The 12,980-nt window shown below is 38.2% G+C and overlaps 1 protein-coding gene across 1 annotated transcript; it reads right to left on the bottom strand.

Moving 5' to 3' along the window:
- Positions 1–1,513: 1,513 nt before the first annotated feature.
- On the bottom strand, positions 1,514–12,527 carry qars (glutaminyl-tRNA synthetase). The gene is made up of 23 exons (XM_015383773.1): positions 12,350–12,527; positions 11,976–12,126; positions 11,741–11,850; positions 10,451–10,526; positions 10,307–10,371; positions 10,149–10,202; positions 10,008–10,071; positions 9,843–9,917; positions 9,438–9,523; positions 9,260–9,346; positions 9,071–9,170; positions 7,521–7,599; positions 7,193–7,432; positions 7,022–7,114; positions 6,785–6,922; positions 5,750–5,837; positions 5,494–5,640; positions 5,309–5,410; positions 5,129–5,221; positions 4,375–4,502; positions 4,221–4,287; positions 2,106–2,231; positions 1,514–1,997 (listed from the first exon to the last, which is right to left on the bottom strand). Exons 1-23 carry the CDS (start codon positions 12,458–12,460, stop codon positions 1,947–1,949), a joined length of 2,331 nt encoding a protein of 776 aa, XP_015239259.1. The 5' UTR covers positions 12,461–12,527; the 3' UTR covers positions 1,514–1,946.
- Positions 12,528–12,980: the final 453 nt, after the last annotated feature.

The following is a 12,980-nucleotide window of genomic DNA, read 5'->3' as shown; positions in this document are numbered from 1 at the left end:
GTGAGCAAATACTTTTGGCAATATAGTGTATCTGATTATACTGTTTTATTTTTTTTTTTTATCAATGATCCATCCCTCATCCAACAGTGTGTTTTTTGCTGGTTCTACATCTCAAGCCTAACCACTGGCCAGGCTGGCTTAAATTTAAAATTAAATCCTAAATTCTGATTTCTATAATAAATAATGACGACAAGCTCTGAAAATTAAAATATAAAAACATGTTGGAAACCAAAAAGCAATTCCCACAAATGTATAAAAGGTAAGGAGAATGTAAAACCGCTGATGTATTTACAGTTGTTCATATTAGGGATAAACAATGTCTATTACCAGGACAAAACATACATAAGCTGCCTAGACAGCAATGGGTTTGTCAACCATTGGTATCATACACACAGACTGAGGGTATATTTAGTGACCCCTGTTGCTAAATGCAGCAAAAACATTCTAGAAGATAAAGAGATACTGATGTATTAAAAAATAATAAGTGTACTTATAATTGCAATAGCCCAAATCTTCTTAAAGAGTGCTTGACATCTATCAATCTGGATAAGGTTTTTAAACCTATTTCTCAGGACCCAGAGAGTTATTTACAAATGGAAAAAAAGAAGCTAACCTTTTTTAATGACTGAACTACAAAACTGTTCCAATAATGCATTTAGAGCCCACCCACAGTCATAACAGAACCATGCAGTATCTAAATCATGGTGGACCTAGTTTGAGGTAAGTTTTCATAAACATTTAAGGGAGAGACCAGGGTGAAAAAAAAGTATCAATATACTGTAGTTATACCAACAGTAAAACCAAGTGCAAGTGTCACTGCCTCTAGGTTGCTTTACTGCGTTTTGGACAAGGCCACTTACCATCTTTCATGGATTTACGAATTCTGTTTTTTACCTAAAACTAATCATTTTTGCCTTCAGTTTATGACCATAATCTCTAAGTATCGCATGTTAAGCAAGGGCAACCCAAAGCACACCAGAAGGTCTACACACAATGATTCAGAGATGAAAAAAGTGGCCTAGTCAAAGTTCAGACTTAAATCTAAATACCTGCATTCCTTTACATCTCTCATGGTAGAAACAGCTAAATCAAAACAGTTATTACAAAAGAAAAGAAACCTGATTGGTTTGGATAGTTTCTTTTCTTAAACAATTAAACAGTCATAAAACTGCAGTTTGGGTTTATTCAGGTTATGTGTAAAATAATACATTTAAAAAACTGAAAATTTAAGTGCAACATGCTGCTATTTTCTATAAACATTTAACTTTACATAATCTATATAAAAAAATGTAAATAATAAAAAAAATGCAATTTGGGCTCAGATTGCAATTGTTTCCCATCCATTCTAGAAAAACACGACACCCTTTTTTTTTTAAAAATTTCATTTGATAAATAGAAATATTACAGCTCCATCAATGAGAATGGTTCCTGAACAACCACCAAAAGCTGAATGACTAATTACTTAAAAAATGTGAAACATGCTCAGTAAATAATCAACAGACAATTTTTAAATCATATCAATTTTATTATTTGCTGTCCAAAAGGACCCCTGTGATTCTTAAGGAGGGATGGAATCACCTCGGTTACAAAGTCAAATATGGCATCCTGAGAGCATCCTCTTTTTGTAAAACCAGCTGTCTTAACATTTCCACATGAAGTCTGTTTTTGATCAAGTTGCTTACATACCAAAAGCAGATGCCAGCATAACGTGTAATTAGTTAGCGCTGCAGCAAAAACGGGAACAGAGACCTTGAGGAGACACTGGCAGCCATAAGGCGGCTTCATATGCTGTTCAAAAATGTTGCAGGAGACAATAAAAGGCAAATCATTTAAAGCACTCTCAGTCAGAGTTTCTGTGTTCTTGCTGATGTTACATAGAAGATGATGCAAACACAGTGGTCCAGTATCTAAAGGCTCATGGTGGAAGCGCAGCTGGACTGTGTCAATTAGATCTTCCCAGGGTCCTCTTTAAGTGTGACAGTTCTGTTAAAAATGAGCTGAAAGGGAAACAAATGCATATTATAATATGCTTTACTACAGTATTTAAAATATGGCTGCTAACCATTTAAAACCATTACAGAATTAAAGTGGATTTATTTTTTCACCTTGTCAGCCGTGCTGTCAGGGTCAAGGGAGAAGTAACCAACTCTCTCAAACTGGAATTTATCCAGAGCTTTAGCCCCCTTCACAGAGGTGTCCACTAAGGCACTGCTGATCACCTGCAGGGAATTCTGAAGAGAACAAAATAAGAGGAAGTAATAAGTAATCCCACTGATAATTTGTCACAGCTCATCTTGTGTCAAGCCCCAATATTGGTGACTTTCATTGGAACCTCATAAGAACTGACACAGTTGTAAAAAAAAATGTGAAGCAGAAATATAATTCTACATGGTTTAAAATAAGTCTAAAAAGTTTGCAATTTAGCCTTCCTGAACCAAGTGTTTCTCCAAGCACTTCTATAGATTATTATAGTAATCCTACGTTAACATGCAGGCGATCTCAGCAGCAAAAAAGCGCCTGCTGCTTCATTTTTGATTTTTGTACACGTTAAGGTTAGATGCGCCTCAAGAGCATCTTTGATGCTCCTGAGGCACGTCCTGTAAAATGTATACAGATATGTCTGATGCTTCTGTTGCTCCTGTGTTTAATTGTAGAGAGCGGCTTTGCTACATTTGCTGTGATAAGTGGGGAAAAACATAGTTTTAATATGTTTTATGCAAGAAAGTCCACCTCAAAACATTGTCTGTGCGGTCAGTTCATCACATAGACCTCCACATAGCGACGGTGCGTTGTCACTGGGAATCCCCAGCTGCAGCTGCCTCAGGCACAGTCACCTTTTGGGGTTTTTTCCATTAATGTTAGTGGCAGCCGGAAGTAGATGTTAGCATTTTTTTAGGTATGTGGTACAAACTGCAGGCACCCCAATAATAAAAGCAAACATATTTTGCCATCAGGTTTCGACATTTTAAGTGAATTTAGGCATTAATAGACTGTTTCAGGGGAGTGATTATAGCACTCTGCATCAGCAGCGCTGTGTCCGTCTCCCTGCCAACTCCCAGATCAGCTTCCCTGATAGGGTGATGTGGCACGTCAAGCAGCATGCATTACATTTTCCAACTCCAGCATCTGCTGCTTGTGAAGTGCGTCACGTGCCATAGATGCTAAGAATTGCTGCTTTAACTGCTCAGATGCGTCATGATGCACTGCTCCTACTGCTCTACAAATGCTGCAGAACCTGTCAAACATAGACTTTGCATGTAAAGCGGCTGCTTCTGCTGCCCAAAAAGTGTGCAGTGTGAACGTAGCATAATACAGCATCCTGGCCGGACTTTGACTAGAGCATTTCCTGGCAACACTGGCTGGGCATTCAGGGTAGTTGTCCTGTTGTAGGTCCTGTTTCACGACCAACACCTCTCTTACCATGCTGCCTTGAATTTAGTTAATCCATTTCCCCTTTAATCGAACTGCTTTATTGTACCATATGAAGAAAATCATCCTCAAAGCATGATACTGCCACCACCTTGTTTAAATGAGTTAAGCAGCAGTAGCATTTTGTAGGAAAGAGATTTTAACCACAATCTCACCAGACTAGAAAACCTTCATCCACATATTTGCTGTGTCCCCAATATGACTGCACCAAGGATGTTTATCAGATTTCTCCCCTCACTAATAGCTTTCCACTGCCAAACTTTCATGGAGGACTGATTTATGGAGTGCAAAACTAATAGCTTTTATGTAAAAAGGTTGAAAGCCATGATTTAATAGGTTTGCAGTTGTGCTTTATTCCTAGATTTTAAAATATTGATTGAGCAATTCTGTACCAGATGCTCAAAGCTTGGGATTCTGGTTTATAAGCTAAGCTTGCTTTAAACCTGCTGGACAGTTTTATGTCTCACCTGTCAGTAGTTATCATTGGTCTTAATGAAGCTTTTTAATTCAGTGTTGTTGCCAAGCAAACCTCTGAGCTCCTCACAGAGCAGATTTATTCTGAGATTAAATCAAACATTGAGTCAGCTGTTCAATAAATAGGTCTACTATGCAGTCAACTGGTTGGACTGGATTTGTTGAAGTGTATCAGAGTGAAAGCAAAATGGTTAAATCTAAATCCACACCATTTTTACAACTTTGTGTCGGAGTATCACATAAATCCTATTAAGATATAATTAGAGTTAAAAGGGCCATAAAAAAAAAAAATGTCCCAGCAATCTACAGTCACTTACAGGATTGATGTCACTCAGGAAACCATTGGGCACTTCAGATGGATCCTCTGGATGTTTGTGCAGGAAACTACAAAATCAGGGAGACTTTCTTAGTTATACAAGTTTTAAAGTCGACTGTGTTAGTTTTGGAAGGCAGTTGCGGTTTCTGGCTTACAGTCGTTCATAGAGTCGTACTTCACACACCAACGGCTGGCTGACCCAGTGGATAAAGGCCTTTGGTTTCTCTGCAGTGTCGGTGCTGCAGCAGGTCACCTCGAGCTCCACAACTTTACCTTTAGAGTCCTGAAAACAAGAATTTATTTAGATGTTGTTTTGAGTGACAGCTCAATTCCCATTTGGTGTTTTATCTCTTTATCCAAAAGCTGAACGATCTTGGAAGCTAATGATATTGGTAAAGACATCTGTAATATTAGGATGTATATGTATTTATTTTCTACAAGGGGGTGAACCGGTTGCAGCTTTCTGGCCGATCATCGATTCCCAGCCCTAAAAAGCCTGACATGCCAATCCCGATTTTGATCTATACTGATTTATTTTAATATCCACCACTGTCATTTGCTACAAGATCACAAAACAACTTAAATATTTCCTAAAAGGCACCAATTAGTAAGTAACGTGAAATGATTTAAAACGTCTAAAATGACTTCCCAATATGAATCAAAGTTTAGAGCAATGCAGAGGTACAAAAATTGGCTAGTTCAAGGGAGACCAAAGGTACCTTTTGCTGAAACTAAATGTGTCTTTAAGCTCATTATCACATAGGAGTTAAAGCTGAAAGATTTTATTTCATTTTAACCCCTTTCATTTTATCCTTCTTTGACATTTAATACCAATAAAAGAGAAACACAACAGTGAAACATTTAACTCTGTATTATAGGGGTAATAAACAAAACCACATAAATACTTACCTTGATGACTTTCTGGACAGAGATGACATACCCAGCATGTCTCAGGCCTACAGGCTGATCTGGAGTCAGGCGCTTGTAGCCTTTCTCCATCACCTGCAAAAATCAACAAGTCCACAATGCAAGACCTCCATAAAGAACAGAATGATGGCGAAATGCTGCATTTGCTTTCATCGCTCTAACCTCTCTGAAGTCGCTCTGTTCAATAAAGATTGTGTTCGTAAAAGGAACAGTGTGGGAACCTTTGGCCTCATTGGCAGGAAAGTTTGGTACCCTTACATCAACCTGTGAGAGAAGAAGACAGTTAAATCAAACGCCGTGTTTAAATCTTTAACACGTTTCCTTCTTAGAAGATATTAATAGTGAACCTTTTTGTCCTGAGGAAGGTTTGTTATGGTGACTTTGAGGGGCTCCAGTACAGCCATGGCCCGAGGGGCGGAGTCATTCAGCACGTCTCTCACACACGACTCCAGAAGATGGGGCTCTGTTGTTGTCTGGGAAACTGTTACCCCAACCTAAAACACAGACTTTACTTTACTTACTATAAACAACCAGCACATTCTCTTTACATTGAGGTCCTTGTTGCTCTGTGCAGCAGACCAATAAGCCCTCCTTTCTGCATACCCTTGCACAGAAGTTGTTGATGGCTTCTGGAGGGAAACCTCTTCTCCTCAAGGCAGTCAGAGTGAAAAGTCTGGGGTCGTCCCAGTCTCTGCAAACGGACGCAGATAAGTTTACTGAGAGGTGCTCAGAATTACAATCACACACAGGCCTTTCAGATTATCAAGGTAAAAGAACTAAAAGTGTTATACAGAAATTATCCTATGAGTCTAGTACCAGCTTCAAGTGATTTGTCTTCATAACTTTGAGAATATTCTAAGCAATTCAACTGATTGAACATCCAGCTATTTTTAATCACAAAGAATTTCTGTTGGCATTTTCTCATCTATATTGCATTTCATAGCTTTTGGAAAGGAAAGCCAATTGCTAAAGAATCAGAACTTCTGCAGTGAAAGCTTCCCTCCTATAAAAAGTTGTGTTAACTAATTGTATGTCATACATTTTCTAATAAAAAAAAAAAATCTGGTTTATTTTACCCTTACGCTGTATTCATACAGGTTTCTACATTCTGTAAGTATTAGACTGAGATAAAAGTGATGTTACATGTTAGCCACCATTTCATTGACATAAAGAAACCAAAGTGTGATGCAGCCACAGAAACTAGAAACACTGTAATTATTGCTATTTCAACTGTGAGAAAAATCAATGGATAGAGATAAACTGATGGACTGAAGACAAAAACAATTGTAAAAGGACAGATTAACAAGAGAAGATAGATAACTGGATGAATAAGAGGAAAGAAAATGGCAACAAACTAACTGGGACAGATGGATTAGGGTAAAAAGGGATTTTTTGTTTTTTAGATATTAGATAAGAGTAGTGCTGAAACAATTAATCGGATTAAACGATTATTGAAATAATCATCAACTAATGATCCTAATGATAAAATAAAATTGTAAAAAACCATACAACAAAAGATGCTTTTTTTTTTTTACATGATTTTCACGACCCGGTAAATCTGTAATCTGAGCTCTGTTAGAATCAGAGCCAAAAACCCACAAAACCAAATTTAACATGAATAAAGGTGTGTGTCGTCACCTGACAACTCCATTTTCAACAAGTTTGATGATTTTTCTCTTGGATACAACGGTGTAAGTGAGGTTCAAGCGGCCATATTCCCACTGAACGGGGCAGTACACATCTAGGGCGTTACACAGCCAGTAATATGAGGAACGCCTAAAATCGCCAACCAAAAAGCAGAAAGACTTAATGAGACAGTTGGCTTCAAACTAAAGCCAAAACACAGATCAAAACAGATCAAAGGCTTTTACATACCTGGCCTGAAACTCTTTGGTACACAGAGAATGTGTTATGTTTTCAATGGAGTCACACAGACAGTGGGTATAGTCGTATGTGGGGTAGATGCACCTAAAGACAAAGATAAAAAGCAGGGTAAATAACTCAAGTTAAAGAAATAAAGACTAATGCAGCTTAATGTTTGGCTACCATTCATCTCCTGTCCGGTGATGAGGCGTGTATTTGATTCGATATGCCACGGGATCCATCTTCCCGTCCTCCATTACCATCTTCATCCTGAGCGTGGCTTCGCCCTCTGAAAACATGCCCTTCTTCATCCTCTCAAACAACACCAAAGACTCTTCAACAGGCCGGTCCCTCCAAGGAGACGGAGGAACGTTGTGGCCTTTCAGTTCCTCACCCTTCTGGTGGCACACATATGCATGACCCCTAAAAAAAAAAGAAAAAAAGCAGAGACCATCAGTTTAGGCCCTCCATCAAATCAAATGCATCTCGTTTAAATCCAACCTCCTCTTACCTGCGGATCAGATCCACAGCAAGGTCGTAGAGTTTCTGGAAGTTATCTGATGCATGTGTGACTTGGTACGGAGTGTAACCTGTGTGATAGAGTAATATTTATAAGGAGCTGCTTAATATTCAGGTTCCTGTACTTTTTTCTTATAAAACTCTTGAGCTTTTCAAGACTTCAAAAAAAAAAAAAGAGGGACACTGTGTTCAGGCTTCAATTTGGGACCTGGAAAAGCCACAGACTGATGGGAAAAAATATGATAGTGGGACATGTAACCTAGGCAACCTTCAAGATGTGACATTTCATCCTTTTTACTTTTTTTCCTCAAGTCTTTGTGGAAATAGTGTCTTCTCAAGTATTCCTGTCTAAACCAGAACAATTCTTATCCTCAAAGGAAAGCCAGGACCTTCATGGGTTGTTCCAAACAAAGCAAATCTATCCTTTGTGTCAATATTTCAATTTTGTATGCCAGACTATGGTTAAGATAATATTTTTCATGTTTTAATTTTGTTCCAAGTGATATTTCAATGGTTATAGGTCGTCAGAAGATTTCCAAAGGCCTTCCGGGGCAGTTTCTCCTTACTAAGTGTGAAACTCAAGGGATTATATGGCAATAAAGTCAACAGTTTCCCCGTGACGTTTACAAAACACCTGGCTGAAACTTTTCCTTAATGAGAAATTGACTGAATGGGTCCAAAAAAAGTTAAAGGAAAGGTCTTTGGTTTGTCTTTATCAGTAGAGAAAGTTGTGCAAAATGTGAAATGAGGATGTTTCTCTGTGAACTTCTAAAAGATATTTTAATTCTACCTTGTTCTATCCCAATATGCTGGAAAAATGTTGCAATCAATCCAGTGTTAGTTCATTCTGCCATTACTCTTATATTCTGCCCTTATTTTGGATCTAAACCCTTATTACATTCCGCATCAAAACCTGTACTAGACACTGCTCTGTCTCTTTGTTGTTCCTCAGAATAACTCAGTTAACAGAGAGCGCCATGAGGAGTGATCCCAGTTTTTCTACTGTTTGCTAAAATCCTTAGAAGTGAGGAATGAGTTACTGATGTTTCCAGACTGACAGTTAAACTACAATTACTGTGATACTTTGATGATTTTGACTGAGAAAAAGAAATCACATGAATGTCAAGACTTTCATGCAGTTTCTAGAAAGCCAATAACTATTCAATAATATTATCACTAAATACTCATTATTTTTCTTTAATCTTAGCAAAAACTGTGTTATCCATTTTTCATTTCAGTATGTTTTTTGTTTTTTTTACATAAATGTATCTTTTATCAGTAAATTAACAAATAATAGATTTGTGCTTTGATTAAACTATAGTTTAGTGATCTTTTTTATCTTTTATTATTAGGTTGATTAAAGTGTGGGCATTTTGGATTAATTCACTGATTGGTTGGTTAAAGAAATAAGAAAAGAAGGAAGAACATAAGAATATATTTTGTTCCTACACAACTTTCTTTTACAAAACCAATTGAGGAAAACATTGAAAAAACATTTTAGACTTGTGTGTTGAATCCGGTAAAATGGTCAGTGAAACGCACCCAGCCACTCCACCATGTCCCTGATGGCAGTGAAGTACTTCTCCTCCTCCTTCTCAGGATTGGTGTCATCATACCTCAGGAAACAAATACCATCGTTTGCCTGCAGAAAGAGATCAGATTCAGAGAAACAGCTATAGAGACGTTTAACTTGCCTTTAAAAAAAAGCAAACAGGACAGATAGCCACGTACCTTGGCGTAACCAAAGTTAAAATTGATTGCTTTGGCATGTCCGATGTGAAGGATACCATTAGGTTCAGGTGGAAAACGAGTACGGATCTGAAGCAATTAAAGCAGATACAACTCAGTACTAAAGGACATTTAAAGTGGAAGCTGATTGCTTTGTTGACAACATGGCTGAAGTATATACCTGCCCGCCAGTGATCTCCAAGTGCTTCTTAAGGAGCTCCATAGTTTTTGGAGTGACAACATAACCTTCGGTTGTATAGTTTTCTCCTGTAAAATGCCAAGAAAGAAAAGCCAGACTATAAAAAAAAATGACCCTGTACTCCACCTTCAAATGTTACCAATATGCAGATAAAGTACCTCAACACATCAGAAATAAAAATACAATATGTGGTGTAAACAGGGAAGTATCTTTTCCTGTATAAAAGGGTCCAGATGATCAATCAAATGTGGTGAATAATTAATATGTTTTGACTACTGACATGAAGAATTTTACCACCAGCATTTTACAAATGCTCATGTTGACAGCTATGGTTTAGGTAAACACAGATGACCTGATTGGTTCTTCATCTAAACCTTTACCTCTCACCTGGTTTATGAAACTTCAGCGCCTCTCCTCTGAGCTGCTCCATCAGAGACCTTCCCTCCACAAAATTTGCATCACCTTTACAAATAAATAAAGTGATAAAAATGTATAACTACAATCAAATTCAAAAAGGTTTAAAACACTTTGGTCTACTTTGCAGCAGCTCACCATTCACTGCCGCCTCCTCTTTTTTCACCTTCACATCAGTCTCTGCCACCTTTGCTTTTTGTGCCTGCAGAAACAGCAAACTTTTGCAGGACCCACTCAGGAAGTGAGATCTGTGTTTGTAGATTGTGATGGATTTCTTACCTTGGGTTTCTTCTCCAGATCCGCCTCCGTCTTTGGCCCCAACAGGTGCAGAACCTTTAAGATCAAGGAGAGAGCTTATGATATCACCCGTTGACACCTAAAACAACACCACTTCAGCTTGCAAAAAAGAAAAAAAAAAGAATCTTTTTCATGCATACCTGCACGTCCACTTCATTTTTAATCACCTTCCCGTCAGCCCACTTTAAAGCAGATCGTGCTTCACCTGGAACAGCCACAAATTTTTGTGTGTTTCTTCGGTTTTAATGACCGCACTAACGATGAAGCCAAATGTGAGTTCATACCCATTAGCAGTCCCATGTTGAAGCGGTACCTCTCCTTTATCAGCTGCTCTTTGTGCGTCTTGATGACAGATTCAACCTGCAATGGCATTCTACTGTCACTCAACACACCATGGCTGGTTAGCAGAGGCAGATTTTCCCTGCTTTGCAGACATTTTCAGATCTCTTCACTCTTAATTTTGTCACAGAGCAACCACTAACTTTGATCTATTTAATTGGACTGCTTTCGATAGACCGAAACAATTCTAGAGAAAAAAACTATGCACTGTTTTCCAATGTTTTTTCCATATAAAAATGTGAAACATGATTCAAGCATTGGTATTCATTCCCTATGTGTTATTAATGCTTTGTAGAATTTCCTTCTGCTGCTCTATCTTTCCCAGCTTCGCACATCTACAGATTTCGCTTTTTGTCCCTTCCTCTTTCTAAATCTAATTCAGATCAGCCAGATTGAAAAGCACAAATCTAAGCATTAAATGTATACTCTAAGATGGACTTCAATTAGACTGTAAAAATACACAGATGTGCTTTTTTTTTTTGCTGGCATCTATATCCATCAGTCTATAGGCGAGAGGTGGGGTACACCCTGGACAGGTTGCCAGTCCATCGCAGGGCAACACAGAATCAAACAAGATAAACAACAATTCATGCACGCACACACACACACCTAAGGAGAATTCAGAGAAGCCAATTACCCTAATAGTCATGTTTTTGGACGATGGGAGGTAGCGGGAGTACCCGGAGAGAACCCACGCCTTGTCAGGGAGACCATACAAACCTTCTTGCTGCAAGGCACCATCTCTACTTCTTTAAAAGCAAATTATCCTAAATAATTTTATTGACCATCGGGGTGAATGTTTAAGGTTTGTGTCCAGGTACAAAGTCACCAGTCACTATTTACTATATTACACACAGAGGGACTGTATCTACTAATTACATCATCTCTGATATTCATTGATTGCAGTACATTTATTAAGGGGCATCGGGATAAAAGGGGCTCAACACAAATCCCTCCTACAAACTTCAAATTGCATCTTTATATGGATTTTATTTATGTTTGTTATTATTTTACATTTTATAGATTAACTTTAATCCTTTCTGTTCAGCACATCGGTTAGTGCCTGCTGTTAATAAAGTGCCATATCAATAAAGTTAGTTCACAATTATATACTACTTTTTGGTCCATCACATCACAATAGAATACATATAAGCTTGTGGGTTTAGTGTGGGAAAGTATATGATTATATCTGAGAGGCAGACTTGTTCACAAACAGTGGGAGACTATGTCCTTACCGCATCCTCAATCTGCTCCGGAGTTATGACCACACCAACACCACATGCTTCATCAAACTCCTTCTGACTGATTGGATCCGCAGGATGACTTTTGACAAAGTCTAAAGCAGCTGCAAAAAAAAAAGAAATTCTATGTATATTTGATGTGGATAAGAAGAGGAACATGAAAGCAATCAGCATTGACCTCAGGGTTCATCACACAAACAAATTCATGTCAGAAATGTCAAAAAATTACCTGCAAGTTGTAGCTCTGAGCAGATTTTTCTCTGAGCGATGCAGTCTGAGAGAAATGTCAGCCGTTTGTTGTCTTTGAGGCGAGAAGCCATGCTGTAGAGCAAAGTGCCCATGGCCTTATCCACACCAGATGCCCCATTGACACGTTGAGCCTGTCAAAATCAAATCATAAAACACATTTTTCCTTTCAAACAAATAAACATACACATGGGATGCGACCTAAGAAACACGGAAATTAATATATTTAAATCAGGCTACTCATGTTAAAAATGAAAGTAGTGTCCATGTTTACTTTTACAGTCAATTTCGAAAGTAAGGTGGTCTCAACAGCGATGTGTCACTATCATTTTCCCAGTTTCACCGGTGAGTTCCTACCTGAATTACCGCCTCCTTCAGGGAAGAACTCAGAGCTTCATTTTTTAATGTTTCCTTCGCTTTCTGCTCGCTCAACCCAATAGAGGTGAAAAGTGACAAAGTATCTGCCATTAGTCCACGTTACAAATAAGAACTACACAGACCCAGCGCCGCCACACACACTGCCCGGAAGAGCGAAAGAGCGACTTCCTGTCCAACCCAAATGAAACCTAAAGGAGCGCATGGAATTGACCAATCAGGGAAGAGATTTTATTTAGTTGACAACCTATTAACCAATCAGCAGTTTGTTGATATCTGCGAGGGCGGGGTTTACAGAATTAGAGTGATGTTGCATCAGATTGATATTTTGGTGTAGTAGAAATTTGTAAAGGATGATAAATTAATAATAATAGTATTATGTAAAAAAAAAAAAATCCTAATGACAACAAAGAAGTGCAGATTAAATTTACAGGTAAAAAGTTTTTTCCCCCCTCTAATCCAGTGTAACATTTTTGTTGTCCGTCATTTTCAATGTTAACTCCGAGAAAGTTTTGATGGCTCTGTTATAGGAGGGTCCGCTCAATTTACAAGCCGGCGCTGAAACCGATCAAGGGTTCAAACTATCCAGTTTTGATTTCACACACCAAAAAAA

Source organism: Cyprinodon variegatus, unplaced genomic scaffold (genome assembly GCF_000732505.1).
Source record: "Cyprinodon variegatus isolate N-32 unplaced genomic scaffold, C_variegatus-1.0 Scaffold293, whole genome shotgun sequence".
Lineage (NCBI taxonomy): Eukaryota > Metazoa > Chordata > Actinopteri > Cyprinodontiformes > Cyprinodontidae > Cyprinodon > Cyprinodon variegatus.
The sequence above is the reverse complement of the archived record's forward strand: the minus strand, read 5'-3'. Positions and strand labels throughout refer to the sequence as shown.

What these genes read in the sequence shown, in the direction of transcription:
- qars (XM_015383773.1), bottom strand. Translation starts at nt 12,460, where the DNA reads ATGGCAGATACTTTGTCACTTTTCACCTCTATTGGGTTGAGCGAGCAG. An exon ending in GCTGAAGTTTCATAAACCAG is followed by an intron (nt 9,524 to 9,842) that starts GTGAGAGGTAAA and finishes GGCATTTTACAG; the next exon opens with GAGAAAACTATACAACCGAA. An exon ending in TCCTGAGTGACATCAATCCT is followed by an intron (nt 2,232 to 4,220) that starts GTAAGTGACTGT and finishes TGTTCTCTTCAG; the next exon opens with AATTCCCTGCAGGTGATCAG.